At 44.8% G+C, this 16,414-nt stretch overlaps 1 protein-coding gene across 1 annotated transcript in view; it reads left to right on the plus strand.

Moving 5' to 3' along the window:
• TCOF1 (treacle ribosome biogenesis factor 1) overlaps nucleotides 1-16,414 on the plus strand; it is a gene marked incomplete in the record, with an annotated part of 159,485 nt that overhangs the window by 135,043 nt on the left and 8,028 nt on the right. The window contains 4 exon segments of the mRNA XM_077468300.1: nucleotides 899-977; nucleotides 1,471-1,538; nucleotides 1,657-1,840; nucleotides 3,747-4,196. Coding sequence (XP_077324426.1) covers nucleotides 899-977; nucleotides 1,471-1,538; nucleotides 1,657-1,840; nucleotides 3,747-4,196 — 781 coding nt within the window.

Raw genomic sequence — 16,414 nt, forward strand, 5'->3', positions numbered from 1 at the left:
TCATCGGGACTAAGCTGGTGATATTGCTGCTCTTCAGTATATAATAGCTGAAGCAACGGCACGAGTGTGCCATTGCTTCAGTGCCCATGTGCTGATGATGTCGGCACACCCTAACACAGAGGATATCTCCTAAACCGTGCAGGTTTAGGAGATATCCAGGGTAGCTACAGGTAAGCCTTATTATAGGCTTGCCTGTAGTAAAAAGTTGTTAAAGAGTTTACAACTGCTTTCATTTTATAGGTCCTGGCAGTCAGAGGTAGGACGCTAACAGTTGGTCCACCTCTATTGGCTATACACATTTCTCAGGCACTGGTTCTCAATCCTGGCATAAAGTGAAAAGTTTCTAGCAGGTATCAATAGCAAGCACCCCTGCTCATCCCATGCAACTTCTCTGTACTATGCTTGAATACCCAGCTGTTCTCAACAGGCAAAGCTCCACCAATTATGGTAGTGTCAGTGTTTTCACCTGCCCCTATGCATTCCTGTTTGGTTATAGCCCTATGCTGAACTGACTACAATGCATATAAGAATGTGTGTGGCAGATGGGATCAAGTATGCTCCATCACTACCTAAAAAGTGTTTATGCTTTGCCAATTCAGAACCACTTTGCATTTAGCCCTGGCAGAGGGCAATAATAGATGTTCCAGATGCATTCTCAAGGAGCCTGCATTTTTATACTCGCAGCTTTCTTTTTGTTTTTAGGAGGTGAAACCTTTGTCATTGTTACTGTCCAAATGATTGTGTTTTAATCACAAATTTACTATAACTGATTTTACTATTCCTAAGAAAATCTAGGTCCATTTTGGATTTTTTTTCTAAATAGTCAATCTGTTAGCTCAAAGATTCGGTGTGGAGGGCAGGCCATGGAAGTGAGAGAACTGAAATGTTTGTATTGCAGGATAAATGTGCTGCCACTGGAAATCTCACATCTAGTCAGAAGTCAGTTGGAAGAAGTGTGAGCAAAACGTCAAGCACTGGTAAGAAAAACACAATTTTGCGCTCAGTTTGTTCATTTCTTAGGCTTAATGTACACGGGAAGTTTTTACAACCTCTCCTGAACAATTTAACTTGACAGATAGTAACCCGCTTTTAAAACTTCAGATTTTGCCACATTTACATGCCACCTTTAGTGTTTGACCATTTTTTTTTTCAAAATAGCCAAAAATGAAAAGCGCCTGTAAACAAAACGTGGCTAAACGCAAGTCACCACATTTAGAAGCGTTTGAACTCATTTTTTTGCTTTCTAAAAAAGGCCCTTTAAACTCAACTGCCTGTAAACGACTGTAATTGACCCTGTGTACATGTACTGATAAGATAACAGAGGAGAGTTCAGGAGCAGTTGAAAAAAATGCCCAACTGCTCTTAAACTAACATTTACCAGCAGAAGTGTACATGAGGCCTTAAAGTAACTTATGTAAGTGGTTTTAGTGTTTTGTTACAGTGTCCTACATTTCTTTCTATTTGTAATAGATGTAAAAAAGATTAAGCCAGCTGTTCCTTCAACACCATCAGGTGGCAGCAAGCCAAAAGATTCTCAGGTATTATTGAATTGAATGAGAACATGTTTATTTCCTTCCAAATTCTGCAATGTATGTTCACAAAAGCAGTCTTTAGTGAGTACATGTAGCTTAACTGGGCTTTTATTTAATTTTCAAGCCTCTCAACGTTTTTTCTCCTGTGATAACCACTCCAAAGAAAAGAAAAAGAGCCTCAAAAGCCACAAACATATTGGATTCGGTTTCTGGAAAAAGTAAGAAAAAGGAGGCTAAAAACAAAGTCCAGCCTGATGCAATACCAGTTCTGCCAGTAGCTCTTCCAGAACAATCCCCATCAGCAGTAGGTAAGTAGAGGCTTTTTTTTTTCCTTTTTTATTTAAATAGTGTAAATTCAGATAGTAACACTGATACTCCACACAAAACTGATATTTCAGGGTGCACAGCAAGTCTACTCACCCAGGATCATCTAAGGTCTTTACTGGCTGCAGGAGAAGTCTTATTTTTTTTTAAATATGGACTGAAATGTATTTACCCCTTTGATGCTCTAGGGAGGTTGTTCTGCTTAGCACGGATCCATGATTGGAAGAAAGCCAGTCATATGACTCTTCTGGCTTTTTGTTGATCAATAAATTCTGCTCTTTTTTTTATTGTTTTCTTTTTAAAAGCACTGTATGGCCGTAGCTTTTCTTAGGGTCCTGTTCACACCAGATGCCTTGGGGCTGCGCTGTCAATTTTCAGCACAGCTCCAACACAGACAAGGTAAAATGTTTTGTCTTGTGTCCAGTGGTGTCCAAGTACACCACAGCATCACTGTGATGTGTGTCAAAAAAAATTCTGCATGCATTTACTACTTTTTAGTGCAGCAGGTTGCGGCATGAGCCACTGCATTGCAACACTGCTGCTATGAATAGAACTGTATTAAAATGTCATTCATGACATTTTTGATAGTTTTCAGAAAAAATGAAATGTAAACTGTGCAATGCATTAGGATCATCGGGTCTTCCAACGGTGTACCAGTGGCCATGTATGATGGTGTGAATGGGCCTTAAATGTAACTTGTAAGTGCCACAACCAGTGAATGGATATTCAAACTTGGGTACCCAAATTAAGCTGTTTTTCTAGGTAGTGTTGAAGGCTGCGGCTACAGTTTATTCTCCCACATTCAGGTTCACCTCATTATGATGAATTGCCACACTGGCCAACTAGAATAGCCTGAGTATTTGGCTGTAATGCTAGTTTTTAGTACGTTTCTGCAGGTATATGCAATCAGCTCTAGGTGTTCGCATTTTGTATCTGCAGATTTTCTATTTTTTTTTTTGTCAGGTAAATGGACAGATGAGATACAGTTAACTATTTTACCTGCCAAAGGGTTGTCTTTCTGTCCATTCAGTAAATTTACACAGCGCTTACTCTATATACCGTATTTATCTGTGTATAACATGCGGCGGCGTATAAAACACACCCCAAGTTTAGGAGGGAATATTAAAAAAAAAACTTTTAGGAGGGAAGTTTAAGGAAAAAAACTTACATTTAAATGCCCATTAGTGTAGCCATCCATTGCAGCCTTGTCGGTCATTTGCAGCCTTCCATTGCAGCCTTGTCAGTCATTTGCAGCCTTGCATTGCAGCCTTGTCAATCATTTGTAGCCTTGTCAGTGTCTTTGCCGTTTAAAAATGGCACCGCCGAGATACAGAGCAGATGTCCTGTGTATCTCGGCGGCGCTCGGCGGGTTTCGGCTATTTTCGGTCACAATTGGCCGTTCTCTACGGCTTTCGGCTATTTTCAGCCGCAATCGGCCTTTCTCGGGCAGCTTTCGGCTTTCCGAAAGCCGCTGAGAATAGCCGAGAACAGCTGAGTGCGGCCCAAAATAGCCAAAAGCCGCAGAGAAGCTTAGAAACGGCAGGGGATCGGCATATAACACGCACCCACAATTTTCCCCTGATTTTAAGGGGAAAAAGGTGCGCGTTATACACCGATAAATACGGTAATTAAAATTATTGCTCTAACAGTTAAACAGCCTAGTTGCAGTATAGGAACTCTTGCAAGTTTTGTCCCTCCCCTGTCCTCTGACAGAGTAGTGATGCAAAAGCAGCACACCCATGAACTCAAATCTGACACCCCATTATTTATCTTCCTAGAGTTCAACTTTAATGACAGTCTCTTTAAATATTGTTTGTATAATATACAGTAGATTTACTAATAACAGTCTGTTTGTACTATTCATTCCATATCTGCACCTTTTTCTTCTAGCCTTGCTGGAATCCGAAGAAGAAACTGTTTTAGCCCTACTGGAAGGAAGGAGTCCAAAGAAAGCAAAGAAGAACAAAATATCTAAGAAAGCTGCTGAGACCACAGTCTTTGATTTTGCCACGCCTCTAGTACAGAATAATGATGTGCCCAAGAAGAGTCCCCTTCCTCAGCCCTTCCTGTCTTCTACATGGGTCCCTGAGAGTCCAACCTCAGGAGATGACACGAGTGTCCAGCCTACTACAGAGCTCCCTTCACTGTCTCATAAGAAGTTGAAGAGCAGCAAGAAACGCGAGATCTCCCTAGACCTCGAAAAGCAGAATCAAAAACCAGCCAAAAAGGCAAAGAAGGACAAGAAGGAAAAAAAGATTCAGAAGGATTCAGAGGAAGCAAATGTGACTGCAAAACCGAAGTCTGAGAAAAAAAAATCTGAAAAGGACAGGTCAAATAAAAGTGAGTGTTCTGGTTTGGTCATCCTTTGTTAGTAAAACCTGAGTGCAATCTGTCTTCAGTCATGTATTTTTCTAACTGGTAAGTGTCAAAATTAAATTTTCCTGAAAAAAAGAAAAATCTACCAGGGTCTCATTGTAGAGGTCATGTACCTGTATTATTACACAGCTAGATGCATGGGAATGAATTGGACTGGTGAACATTGTACAACTGTAGATGAATATGAAAAATATCTCCTCTGCACTCAGTTATATATAACCCCTCCTCCTAATAGGAGTACCTCAGTTTTTTTGCCAGTGTCTAAGGTGTTGGTCACGAGTGAAGATGTGCTCTGAGGAAATCCACCAGAGGGATCCCTGCTGGATTTAAATAGCCTCCACAGACTGGATCCATCCAAAGTGCCACTGAGGCTAAGGTGGATGGTACCCGGGCCTCGCATAAGAACAAGGTTTTGCCTGTAACGCTTCTCCTTGCAGGGCTGGACCCAGGACTTTGGTCATGCTTACATTACCTAAAGTTTTTCCTTGTGGGGTGCCATTACAGGTCCAAGGGAATGGAACCCCGATAAAAAGGCACCCGGTCCTTGAAGGTTTATTAACGCAGCCCGCCGCAAAGGTTGGATCTGTCTGTTAACCACTTCAATACTAGGCCTATTCTGGCACTCCTACAAAAATCATAATTTTTTTGCTAGAAAATTACTCAGAACCCCCAAACATATGTTTTTTTTTTAGCAGACACCCTAGGGAATAAAATGGCGGTCATTGCAACGTTTTATCTTGCACTATATTTGCGCAATAATTTTTCAAATGCCTTTTTTTTGGGGGGGGGGGGGGAAATGGTTTCATGAATTAAAAAATAACAAAACCGTAAAGTTAGCCCAATTTTTTGTATAATGTGAAAGAAGTTACGCCATGTAAATAGATACCCAGCATATCACGCTTTAAAATTGTGCACACTCATGGAATGGCGCCAAACTTCGGTACTTAAAAATCTCCATAGTCAACGCTTGAAAATTTTACAGCTTACCACTTTAGAGTTACAGAGGAGGTCTAGTGCTAGAATTGTTGCACACGTTCTAACGCACGCGGCGATACCTCACATGTAGTTTGAACGGCGTTTACATATGTGGGTGGGACTTGCATGTGTGTTTACTTCTGAACGCGAGCTACCAGGGGCAGGGGCGTTTTTAATATTTTTTTTTTTCCTTTTTTTTTGATCACTTTTATTCCTACTACAAGGAATGTAAACATCCCTTGTAATAGTAATCTATTGTGACAGGTCCTCTTTATGGAGAGATGCGGGGTCAATAAGACCCCACATCTCTCCTCCAGGCTGGAAAGCATGAGATCGAGAAAAACAAAATCACCGATCTCATCTTGACAGCCGCGATTGCGGCTTTTACTTCCGGGAACCCGAGCGTGATGTCTATTTTCATCCGGCGCCGGCCGATTCTTTCTCCGGGCCTCCGATGGCACGGAAGAGCCCAAAGAAGCACCGGATGGCGGTGGGCATCCCCTGCCGGCGCCTATAAGAACGATGAAGAGGTGGTACTACAGCTATTATCGTTCTTATCGTGCACAGAATCGCCACCTGGAAAGAATATCATCTGAATGATGCCTGTAGCTGCAGGCATCATTCAGATATCCTCGCAGTAAGTCAGGGACGTCGTATGACGCCCTAAGGTATTGAAGTGGTTAATTCAGCAGAATACTGCGATGAGGAAAGGGAAGAAGCCTAGGAACTATAAAAGTCCACCTATGGTTTTCTTTTGGGAAAAAATGTTGTCATGCCTTAATTCTCCACTAGAGGGAGTATATGCACATACCTTAACCACTTGAGACCCGCGCTATAGCCGAATGACGGCTACAGCGCGGATCTCCTTTGCCGGGACTACGTCTATTGACGTAGTCCCGTGCACGAGTGGCCTGCGCGCCCCCTGAGGGGCGCGCGCGGCGAGCTCTGTGATCGGCGAGTCTATGAGACTCGCCTGATCACCGATCCGAGCAAGGGGTCGATCCCGACCCCTTATCACGTGATCAGCTGTCAGCCAATGACAGCTGATCATGTGATATAACGGAGCCGGTAATCGGCTATTATTCCTCCTCGCGCTGACAGCGTGAGGAGAAAAAAAAAAAAAAGCCGATCACCGGTGGCTGTGATCGGGACATCAGTCCCGATCACGGCCAGCCCTACCAGTGCCCACCTGCCCCCTCATCACTAAGCATAATAAAAAAATAAGTGCCCCCCGTCACTGCCACCCAGCAGTGCCCATAGTGCCACCCAGCAGTGCCCACAGTGCCACCCAGCAGTGCCCACAGTGCCACCCAGCAGTGCCCACAGTGCCACCCAGCAGTGCCCACAGTGCCACCCAGCAGTGCCCACAATCTGCCTCAACAAAGGTGCTGCACCCCAGTGCCACATATCCGTGCCCATCAGTGTCATCTACCAGTGCCCAGCAGTGCCGCTCAGCAGTGCCACCTATCAGTGCCCATCGGTCCCATCTATCAGTGGTACCTATCAGTGCCACCCATCTGTGCCATCTTATCTGTGCCCATCAGTGCCGCCTTATCTGTGCCCATCGGTGCCGCCTTATCTGTGCCTATTAGTGCCGCCTTAACTATGCCTATCAGTGCCCACCAGTGCAGCCTATCAGTGCCCACCAGTGCAGCCTATCAGTGCCCACCAGTGCAGCCTATCAGTGCCGCCTCATCAGCGCACTTCAATGAAGGATAAAAATGACCTGTTTCAAAATTTTATAACAAACTTAAACATGATTTTTTATTTTTTTTTGCATCTTTTTTTGTTTAGCAAAAAATAAAACTCCCAACTATAATTAAATACCACCAAAAGAAAGCTCTATTTGTGGGAAAAAAATGATAAAAATTTCATTTGGGTACAGTGTTGTATGCCCGCGCAATTGTCATTCAAAGTGCATCAGCGCTGAAAACTTGAAATTGGTCTGGGACTGAGAGCGGTTTAAGTGCCCAGTAAGCAAGTGGTTAAAGCAGAGTTCCACCGAAATTTTTTATTTTAAAAGTCAGCAGCTACAAATACTGCAGCTGCTGACTTTTAAAATATGGACACTTACCTGTCCAGCGTTCCCAACTGCGCATGCACGAGTTGCACTGCGCAATACGGATGGTCCCGGCTGTCTCTGGGACCCGTGTATTTCCCAGCATACGGGGCGGTTGGGACAGGAAGTGGCGTATATACCCGTAGATTCTGCAGATATCTATGCCCAGAAGTGAGTGCCAATACTTGTATTATACAAAAGCTGAGATTCCTTTTTTGTGTGAACCTCCGCTTTAATCTGTCTTCACTTCAGCTCAGTGTCAGTCTGTGTGTGGCAGCAGCAGCTTCCACAGTGGGTATTCCTCTTGAGGTAAGATCTGCCATCCTGCATTACTCCCCCCTGGAGGGACCAAGAGGGTTAGGGAACCGCCCCTGCCCCCCCCCCTCCTCCCTGGCGGAGGTCCCGGCTTTCGGCTCCAGAGGCCTTTTCTCTTGCTTGGCGTCATTAGGCTGCCTCTCCCACCCCCCCCCCCCCCAGTGATGGGTCTGCGGATCCGAAAGCGGCCCGCGTGCGCGAAAGTTTTTGAATTTTCAATACTATAGGGGGTGGGGCAGGTTGACAAAGGGGGCGGGGCGCGGCATAGTGTGTAGGATATGGCGTCCACGACGACGCGCGGCGCTAGCGTAGGGATAATACATTAACTGGAGCAGTCTCTCCTCGGCTTTATAGCGAGGAGAAGCAAGCCTGGCTACACTCAGGACACAGGAGCAGTGGGGCACGTAAGGGCTGCAAATGGGCATTCCTAATATGGAAAGGACATTTTTCCCAGCGCTAGGCTGAACTTGTATAGTGGCATTACACTGTCAGATTATGTTCAGCGATTAGTGCATTTAAATGGTGCCTCTGCTTTTTTGTGCTTAGGACTATGCCTGCCAAAAAAGACACCGCAAAAACCAAAAAGGTACCAAAGATTTCACCCCCAGGCGCTAGGAACTCCAGTCGTGCCTCGACACTGTCATCCTCGCCTGAAATAACAGATATGGCAAGCCAGAGTGAGTCATTGGATTAAATTGGTGCAGCTGCTTCTCACATCTCAGTCCCTGTATGACTGAAGATGCCTTTTCCTTCGCCCTGCTGGGCTTAGAGGGAAGATTTGCGGTTTTAATCGCATCCTCCATTCAAAAGGAGAGGAAGCGTGTTAGACCCCCCCACCTTAGAACCTTTGCCAAGGGGACAGTGGGTGAGGTTTTACCCTCAGGCGACCAGGAGGAAAGACAAACCGATTACTCCTCTGCAGAGGAAACAATGGTAGATTAACCCTTTTCAGCCTCGCAATCTGAGAAATTGCTGGTACAGTCACTTACAGAAATGGTCCGCTCCACTTTCAAGCTACCCCTAATGGAGTCAGTTGAAAGTTCGGTTTCTTCCTTGGGTTCCTTTAAAACCTTCACAGCCTTTGCATACATTTCCTGTCCATTCATTACTAGAACAGCTTATTTATGGTGAATGGGGTCACCCAGATAAGCATTTTCTCCCTCCAAAGAGATTCTCAGTTCTCTATCCAATGAAGGAGAAATTCACCAAAAAATTGAATGTACCAGCAGTTGATGTTCCAGTGTGAAATAAAAGTCTGGCTTGTCCAGAAGACAATGCTCAAATGCTTAAGGATCCAACAGATAAAAGGTTGGAATTCCTGTTAAAATCCTCTTTTGCTTTAGTAGATACTGTTGCTCCGCCTGCAGTTGCTGCAATAGGCATCTGTCAATCCCTAAAGGACCAGGCCATTAAAGAGGTTTCTGTACAGCAAGCCCGGGATTTGGGCGAACTACCAAGAGCATTATGTTTTGCCATAGATGCCATTAAAGATTATATTCACCAGACGTCCCACCTTGCGCTTGTGCTAGTACACATGCATAGAATCTTGTGGTTAAATAATTGGTTAGCCAAAGAACCATGCAAAAAGCTCCTGATTTTCCTTTTCATGGGGATCGGGCTAGCTACAGCACCCCGGGTGTTTACAAAAGTTCTGGCCCCGTCTCTAGCCAGGTTAAGGGCACAGGGCATAACAGTCTTGGCATGCCTAGATCTATTGCTAACAGACCAGTCGGTGGCTTGTTTGGAGCAAAGCATGCGCATTACAACCAGTTACCTGGAAAGTCTAGGTTTGATTCTCAACCCAGAGAAGTCTTCCTTAAAATAGCTAAAAAGGGTGGAGTACTTGGGTCTGATCATAGACTCAGCTCAGAAGAAGGTGTTCTTGCCTCAGGTAAAGATCAGTGGCTTCATTTGAAGTGGTTCCCTATGCTCAGTTCCATTCGAGACTGTTGCAAAACAGTATCCTGTCTGCTTGGAACAAAACAATTCAGGCTTTGGACTTGCCAATGCGGCTGTCCCTAAGGGTTTCCCAAAGCCTCAGTTACTAACCCAGAATCTGCTGAAAGGAAAATCTTCAGACCAGTTATCTGGAAGTTGGTAAAGACCGATGCCAGCCTTTCAGGCTGGGTAGCAGTGCTAGAAAAGACAGCTGTCCAAGGACAGTGTTCAAGAACCGAAAGGACCTTGCCCATAAACATCCTAGAGTTTCGAGCAGTGGGTCTGGCTCTAAAGGCCTGGACATTCAGGTGACTGGGTTGTCTTGTTAGGATCCAACACTGCCACAGCTGTGGCTTATATCAATCACCAAGGGGGCACCAGAAGTCTCGCAACACATGGGGAGGTGAACAATGTCCTAACTTGGGCAGAAAGGAATGTTCGTGCCTATCAACAGTTTTCATTCCGGGAGTAGAGAATTGGCAGGCAGACTTCTTGAGCCACTAGCAGTTGCTCCCGGGGGAATGGTCTCTCCACCCCGACATTTTTCGGGCTGTTTGCCAGAAATGGGGGTCTCCAGACAGATCTTCTGGCATCCAAGTTCAAAATGAAGTTGGTCAACATTGTGTCCAGGGCGAGGGATCCACTCACATGTGGAACAGATGCGTTGGTGACCCTGTGGGATCAGTTCACACTGATTTATGCATTCCCCCCTATTCAGTTGCTGCCCACAACTTTGCAGAAGAAAGCTGGTAATTCTGGTAGCCCCAGCGTGGCCCAGAAGTCCTGGTATGCAGAAATCTTAAAGATGGCGGTGGAGGATCCATGGTCCCTTCCACTACGGCCAGACCTACTCTCGTAGGGGCCCGATATTCCATCCTACCTTACGAACGCTAAATTTAACGGCTTTGCTATTCTGAAGAAATGTGGGCTTTCCACGTCAGTTATCTCTATCTTGATTAATGCAAGGAATCCAGCTTCTAGAACTATATATTAGAGACTGGAGGGCTTATGTTTCCTGGTATGAATCCAAGGGTTGGCACCCTTGAAAGTATATCATAGGCATAATTCTTGCCTTTCTACAATTAGGGGTAGAGATGAAGTTGGCCTTGAGTACTATTAAGGGCCAAATCTCAGCTTTATCGGTTTTATTTCAAATACCGCTTGCTTCACATTCTTTAGTCCGGGGTTTTATGCACGTGGTGATGCAGTTTAATCCGCTAGTAAGATCACCTTTGAACCCTTGGGTCTTGAACTTAGTTTTGTCAGTGTTACAAAAACGGCCATTTGAACTGATACAGCATACTCCCTTAGTTGGGTATACCAGTGTTTATCACTTGAAGGTGCCTATATACCCACATAGTGATAACTATGGTGTTCTGTGTCCCATGATGTACTCCAAGAAAAGGATTTTACAGACAAGCTCTTATAAAAATCCAATTTTTGTTTGTTTTTTATGCCTTTTGGAGTTTTATTTATTTTATATTTTTTTGGTTTTCTGTTATGGGCCCTGAAGTATTTTTCAGTGCTAGCTGCTGCCCTCTTTTCAGGTCCAGAGCCACTAGCATTGCCTCAGCCCTTGCCTTCTCTCTGAAAAATTTTTGCACTCTTTTCCCACTATACAGATTTGGCGAAGTATCTCCCTTCAGTTGCTCCTGCTTGCTGCAGCAATGACATAGAAATACTTTTTTTAGCACCAGAGATTTCCTAAAAGGTAACAATGACCAGAGCAGCTAAACAGCCGCTGGATCCCTGTTACAGCTGGCTACTGCCGCCCCACTACCATCTCATTGGTGAGCCTGGGAACAATGCAACCAGTTGGGTTGCATTCACTGAGAAGAGAGAGGAAGGAATGAAAGTTACTGTCCCTCTTTTGTGATGCCAGAAACCTGAAGTGATGATTATTTTGTAACCTCCAGCTTCAATTTGTTGTTTACAAGCCATTACCAGTGGTTCTGTCAGATTAGAAAACCCACCAGATCAGGTAACAGAAGTGATCTTCTGTCAGCTGACTGGCCAAAAATATTTTCTGCATGTGTTCCACCGCTAATAGGTTTCCTAATCTGACAGAACACTAAGGCGGCAACGGACGTCTTACACTCAGCGAAGGCTTAAATTTCACTTATTTTAGCAGTAAACTAAGCTGATATACTAAAATACAGTATTTCGCCACAACTAAGTGAGGGTGTTCAAAAATGTCCATCGGCGTCTTATGACCAAGTGTGGCGCTGAGCAGTGTGGGGTGTACTAAAATGGCCGTCAACACCTTCTGACTGAAATTGAAGACTTTGCTGGATGCAATAAGATGTCCTGCCTCCTTCATGTTCTGTCAGATTAGGAAACCTATTAGCGGTGGAATGTATACCGTAAGTGGCCACTGGAGTGGATTTATGCTATTAGCAGAACCAATCTGGTGTTCCTAAAGCGTTTTTTGACCTTCCTGTAAAAGGGGGTCACACATCTGTAGTGAGTGGCCAGCTTCATACTGAGCACTCGTGGTGGAAGAATTTGAAGGTTTTTATCTCGGAGCATTTCAATTTGGTGTTGTGATTTATCACTTTTGGATTTTTTGCTTGCTGTTATGACAATCTATTTTATTAGTGTGCACATTTAGGTTTGATGCACTGTATATTTATTATGTAATGTTTTTTATGAACATGTGTTTGTGGCCCTGACTTTTGGTCTGACATCTACATCTCAGTTCACCAATATGCTGACCCTACAATGTTCACATTACATCCCCATTGTACACTTGACAACCTCCTGTTGAGGGAGCAGTCAGGATGGGTTGGACAACTTGACTTTGACTGTCTGGACATTACAGCAATTTGGATGCTTTTTGGACCCTCAAAAATTGGTGCTTGAATTCACTCATTGCGTTGAGTGCCTGGATCTAGTCCAGGACATAGCTCACTCTAAAAAAAAAAAAATGTGGACACTCTAGTTTTAGATTCAGACTTTCTAGTCCAGGAGTAGTCTCACTCTTCACTTTTGCAAGAGATTCCTAGGCCTGCCCAATTTCACTCCAGATCTCGCAACCCAACCTTCTGTAGTTGCAAGACAAGTCGATCCAGTGTCTTAACAGATTGTCCCTGGCCTGTTGGCCTAAAAATCCACCTCTGGAGTACCGTCTTTTGGATGACCTTCACAATGGGTGTCAGACTGGGTAGGAGGTCCTGGGCACCTCGTCAGAGCAGGGAACTTGGCTGTCTGCAGTATTCATCCATCTTACTGGAGGGTCATCTGACCAGATTGTCACACAGCTCCACATCAGTGGCTTAGATTATAATCGGGGAGGAACAAGCAAGGATTCATATTTCAGTCTTGACCATTCCAGGCGTAGACCTTTTGGTGGGCGGACTTCCTCAGCTGGCAGCGTCTGGAGTCAGAAGTGGTCCCTTCACTCTGAGTTGTTCGGAACCTTTGTAGCAGGCGGGGTGCTGCCAGGCGTGGACCTCTTGGTAGGAAGCACAAGCAATGAAGTGTTTAAAGAGCCCTCACACAAATCCCTTAATTCTTGTATGTCCTTCACACAAAAGATGAATGTTTTTTTTTTCTTGCTAGTCTTGGAACCAGAATAAAGGCCTTCTTTCTCACTGGCTCTATACCAGTGCTGGCAAACCTTGGCACCCCAGATGTTTTGGAACTACATTTCCCATGATGATCATGACCTCTCCAGTGTACTTGAGCATCATGGGGAAATGTAGTTCCAAAACATCTGGGGTGCCAAAGTTTGCCTTCACTGCTCTATACAGTTTCATTCACCTTGTATTTCATTTGAGTATTCTGTCCCTGGTCCATTGTCCCAGCAAGGTCACAACAGACATTAAACTTTTGTACTTATTGTTTGAGAGGTTCAGGGTGGAAACCAACTTTGTGTGGGATTGATGTTGATGTTTTTCTGGGAGAGTTTATTGTATCCTTCTGGAAAGCAATTGCCCACATTGCCATTCATTCAGATTTCCACCTTTTGGACCAGCAAAGATCAGACTTTTTTTGGCCTGACCATTAGTTGTTGCTTCTCTCCAGTTCAGAGAAAAAATTAAGTAGAGTGATGTTTCACACTGGTCTATATTTTTCAAAGCTATCATTCGATATCCGTCTTAGAATAAATCTATAGGGGGCGCATGCGCGGCAGGCAAGATGGTGGGCGCTTAATAGGGTAGCTCCAGTCCCCGTTCCCTCACCGAACGATCCTGCTCCGCTTCTGCAGCTTACTCAGCCACAGGATCCACCCCAAAAGCTCCCGGAATCCCCTGGGCATCACATGGGGAAAATTGGACTGCAAAAACACATCTATCAAGGCTTTAATCCGCCTCCTTCGTTCCAGCCCTCACAGCACATGGAGCGCTTCCTGTACAGGCCACAATCCCCAGCCTCGATTAATCAGATGGGCCCGACGAGCTTCGCGGAGCACACTCTGGTACCACCAGGTAACCCACATTCCAGCCCTCACTCCCTGGGGATAGACCATGATAGCTCAGTCACGGTGGCAGTACTGCACTCAAAAATGCAAGGCCTGTTACATGATCTGACACATAACATTACAGCAGCTGTGGGAAAGCTAGCACAGGAACTCGGGGGGGGGGGGGGGGGGGGTGGGGGGAGGAGAGAGAGAGAGATCAGTTAGGAGCACGTACAGATACCTTGGAAAGGGAATTTGACGAGAGAGTACAATATGTACATGTCCTAGAAGAGGATAACGCAACCCTCAAACATACTGTCTCCCAGATCCAGCTACAGCAGGAAGATTTGGAGAAGAGGGAACGCCGCCAAAACCTGAGGATCCGCGGAGTCCCTGAAACAGTCAGTGACAAGGAGCTGAGGGTCTACATAGTGGGCCTATTTGTCACCATAGCCCCACACATTCCAGACATTGACTGGCACAAGGACAGGGCCCATAGATCTCTTGCTCCAAAGCCCCCTCCAGGATCCAACCCAAGAGATATAATAATCCACTTTCTCTACTATGAGAGTAAGGAATCTTTCTATGGCCACACGTAACAAAAATCACATCGATTTCAAAGGATCCAAAAAACAAATCTTTAGTGATTTATCCCCCATCACTTTAGCCAAAAGGCGAAACCTTCGTCCGGTAACAATGCATCTTCAACAGCACCAGGTCCCCTACAGATGGGGGTTCCCTTTCCGCCTTTCGGCCTCCAGAGATGGAACACAATATTCCATACGTGAGCTGCATGAATGCGAGGCTTTCATACGCAATCTGGGATTGCCACCTATACCCGAGGAAGATTTTTCACCGCCACCCACAAATCTGATCGCTAAACCTCTCTAACCCCTGACAATGATCTGGACTCCAGTTCGACGGAGACACCAGCTAAACTTTTCAACCCCTCAACGCTCTACCCCAGCTAAACCTCCCATCTGAGGCATTCGGAACGACTGAAGTGATATTCTTTCCTCTTATGACTCCAATCGGATTTCCAGATCTTTTGATGGATGTCCCCTGGCCTCTATAGGGTGGGCTCTCCCTATTCTGGTTTTAGATGGTCAAGTTTCCCCAGAAGGTTTCTATATGTTGACCTATGGTCTACCTTCCAAGTTAAAGGGTTGTTCTGATCCACTCCTTTTTTTTTTTTTTTCTTCTCACCACAGTAAGGTAACTGTTTACGTTATTGCCATATCTTGAGGGGACGGGACCGGTTCCATCCATCCTGTCCATGTCATGCTCCTCCACCAGCCCATGGCGTTCTGCCAAGGTCCCCTGAAGGATTTTCCACCTTCAGGCTTTCAACTCACTTTTTTTTATGTGATTTTTATTTTTTTATTTTATTTTTTTAATTAAATTTTTCAAGTTTCTCACTTTTTTGAAATTTTGTTTTTATTTTTTTTGTTTTCCTTTTTTACTGTCAGGTAACCTGTTTTTTTCTTTTTGTTTAGGCTCCAATACAACTCTGCCAAATGTGCATCTCCTGTCATTTTACTGTATGAGAAATACTCACATGTTACTTTCTAGTTCATTTACAATACGGTTGGTTATACCCATACTCTGTGTGCTGCTCCATGGCTTTGAACATTTTTTCTTGTAATGTAAAGGGCTTGAATTCCATTCATAAATGTTGGTTAGCTCTGAAGGAATTTAAGTCCTGTGGGGCCGATGTGGTCATGGTTCAGGAGATGCATTTCCGGCCGGGGGGTTCTTTCAAATTCGCTTCTAAATTATTCCCTAATACCTTTGTGGCCTCCTACCTTTCAGGGAAGGCAGGAGTAGCCATTCTGATCAAACACTCATGCCCATTAAGAATTATTGCCTCAAAGTTGGATCCCCATGGTCGGTATGTCCTCCTGAACTGTGTCCACCAAAACACACCCCTCACCTTAGTCAATGTTCACGCCCCTAATTCTGGGTAGATAGGATTCCTCACAACGGTTCCTGAGAAGCTACACACCTCCCCTCAACCCTTTACAATAATTGGAGGCGATTTCAACATGTGCATGTCTCCTAAAAAAGACAGACATGCTCTCTTCCCAAACACCACTCCTCTCCAAACCCACAAACTGTCCCCCTCATTCCGAAAACTTAAACGTTCGTACAACCTATTTGATGCATGGAGGGTGAAACACCCCACACACAGGCAGTATACCTTCTACTCTCCTCCACATAAAATGTATTCTCGTCTAGACCACTTCCTACTCACCGCACCTTTATTATCCCATGTAGTCGCTTCCGAAATAGGCCCCATTACATGGTCTGACCACGCCCCCATAACATTAGGTATAGCTATATACTCTGCTTCACCCAAGACATGCCATTGGAGACTTAACGAGTCCCTTTTGCGAAACCTTGATACCAAAAGTCAACTCCAATCGAAACTTGTGGATTTTCTTCAGCTAAATGAGGCTTCTGTTTAAGGTCCTCTACCTTATTGGAGGCCCA

Source organism: Lithobates pipiens, unplaced genomic scaffold (genome assembly GCF_037356315.1).
Source record: "Lithobates pipiens isolate NorthernLeopardFrog02 unplaced genomic scaffold, aLitPip1_a1.2 Scaffold_8, whole genome shotgun sequence".
Classification (NCBI taxonomy): domain Eukaryota; kingdom Metazoa; phylum Chordata; class Amphibia; order Anura; family Ranidae; genus Lithobates; species Lithobates pipiens.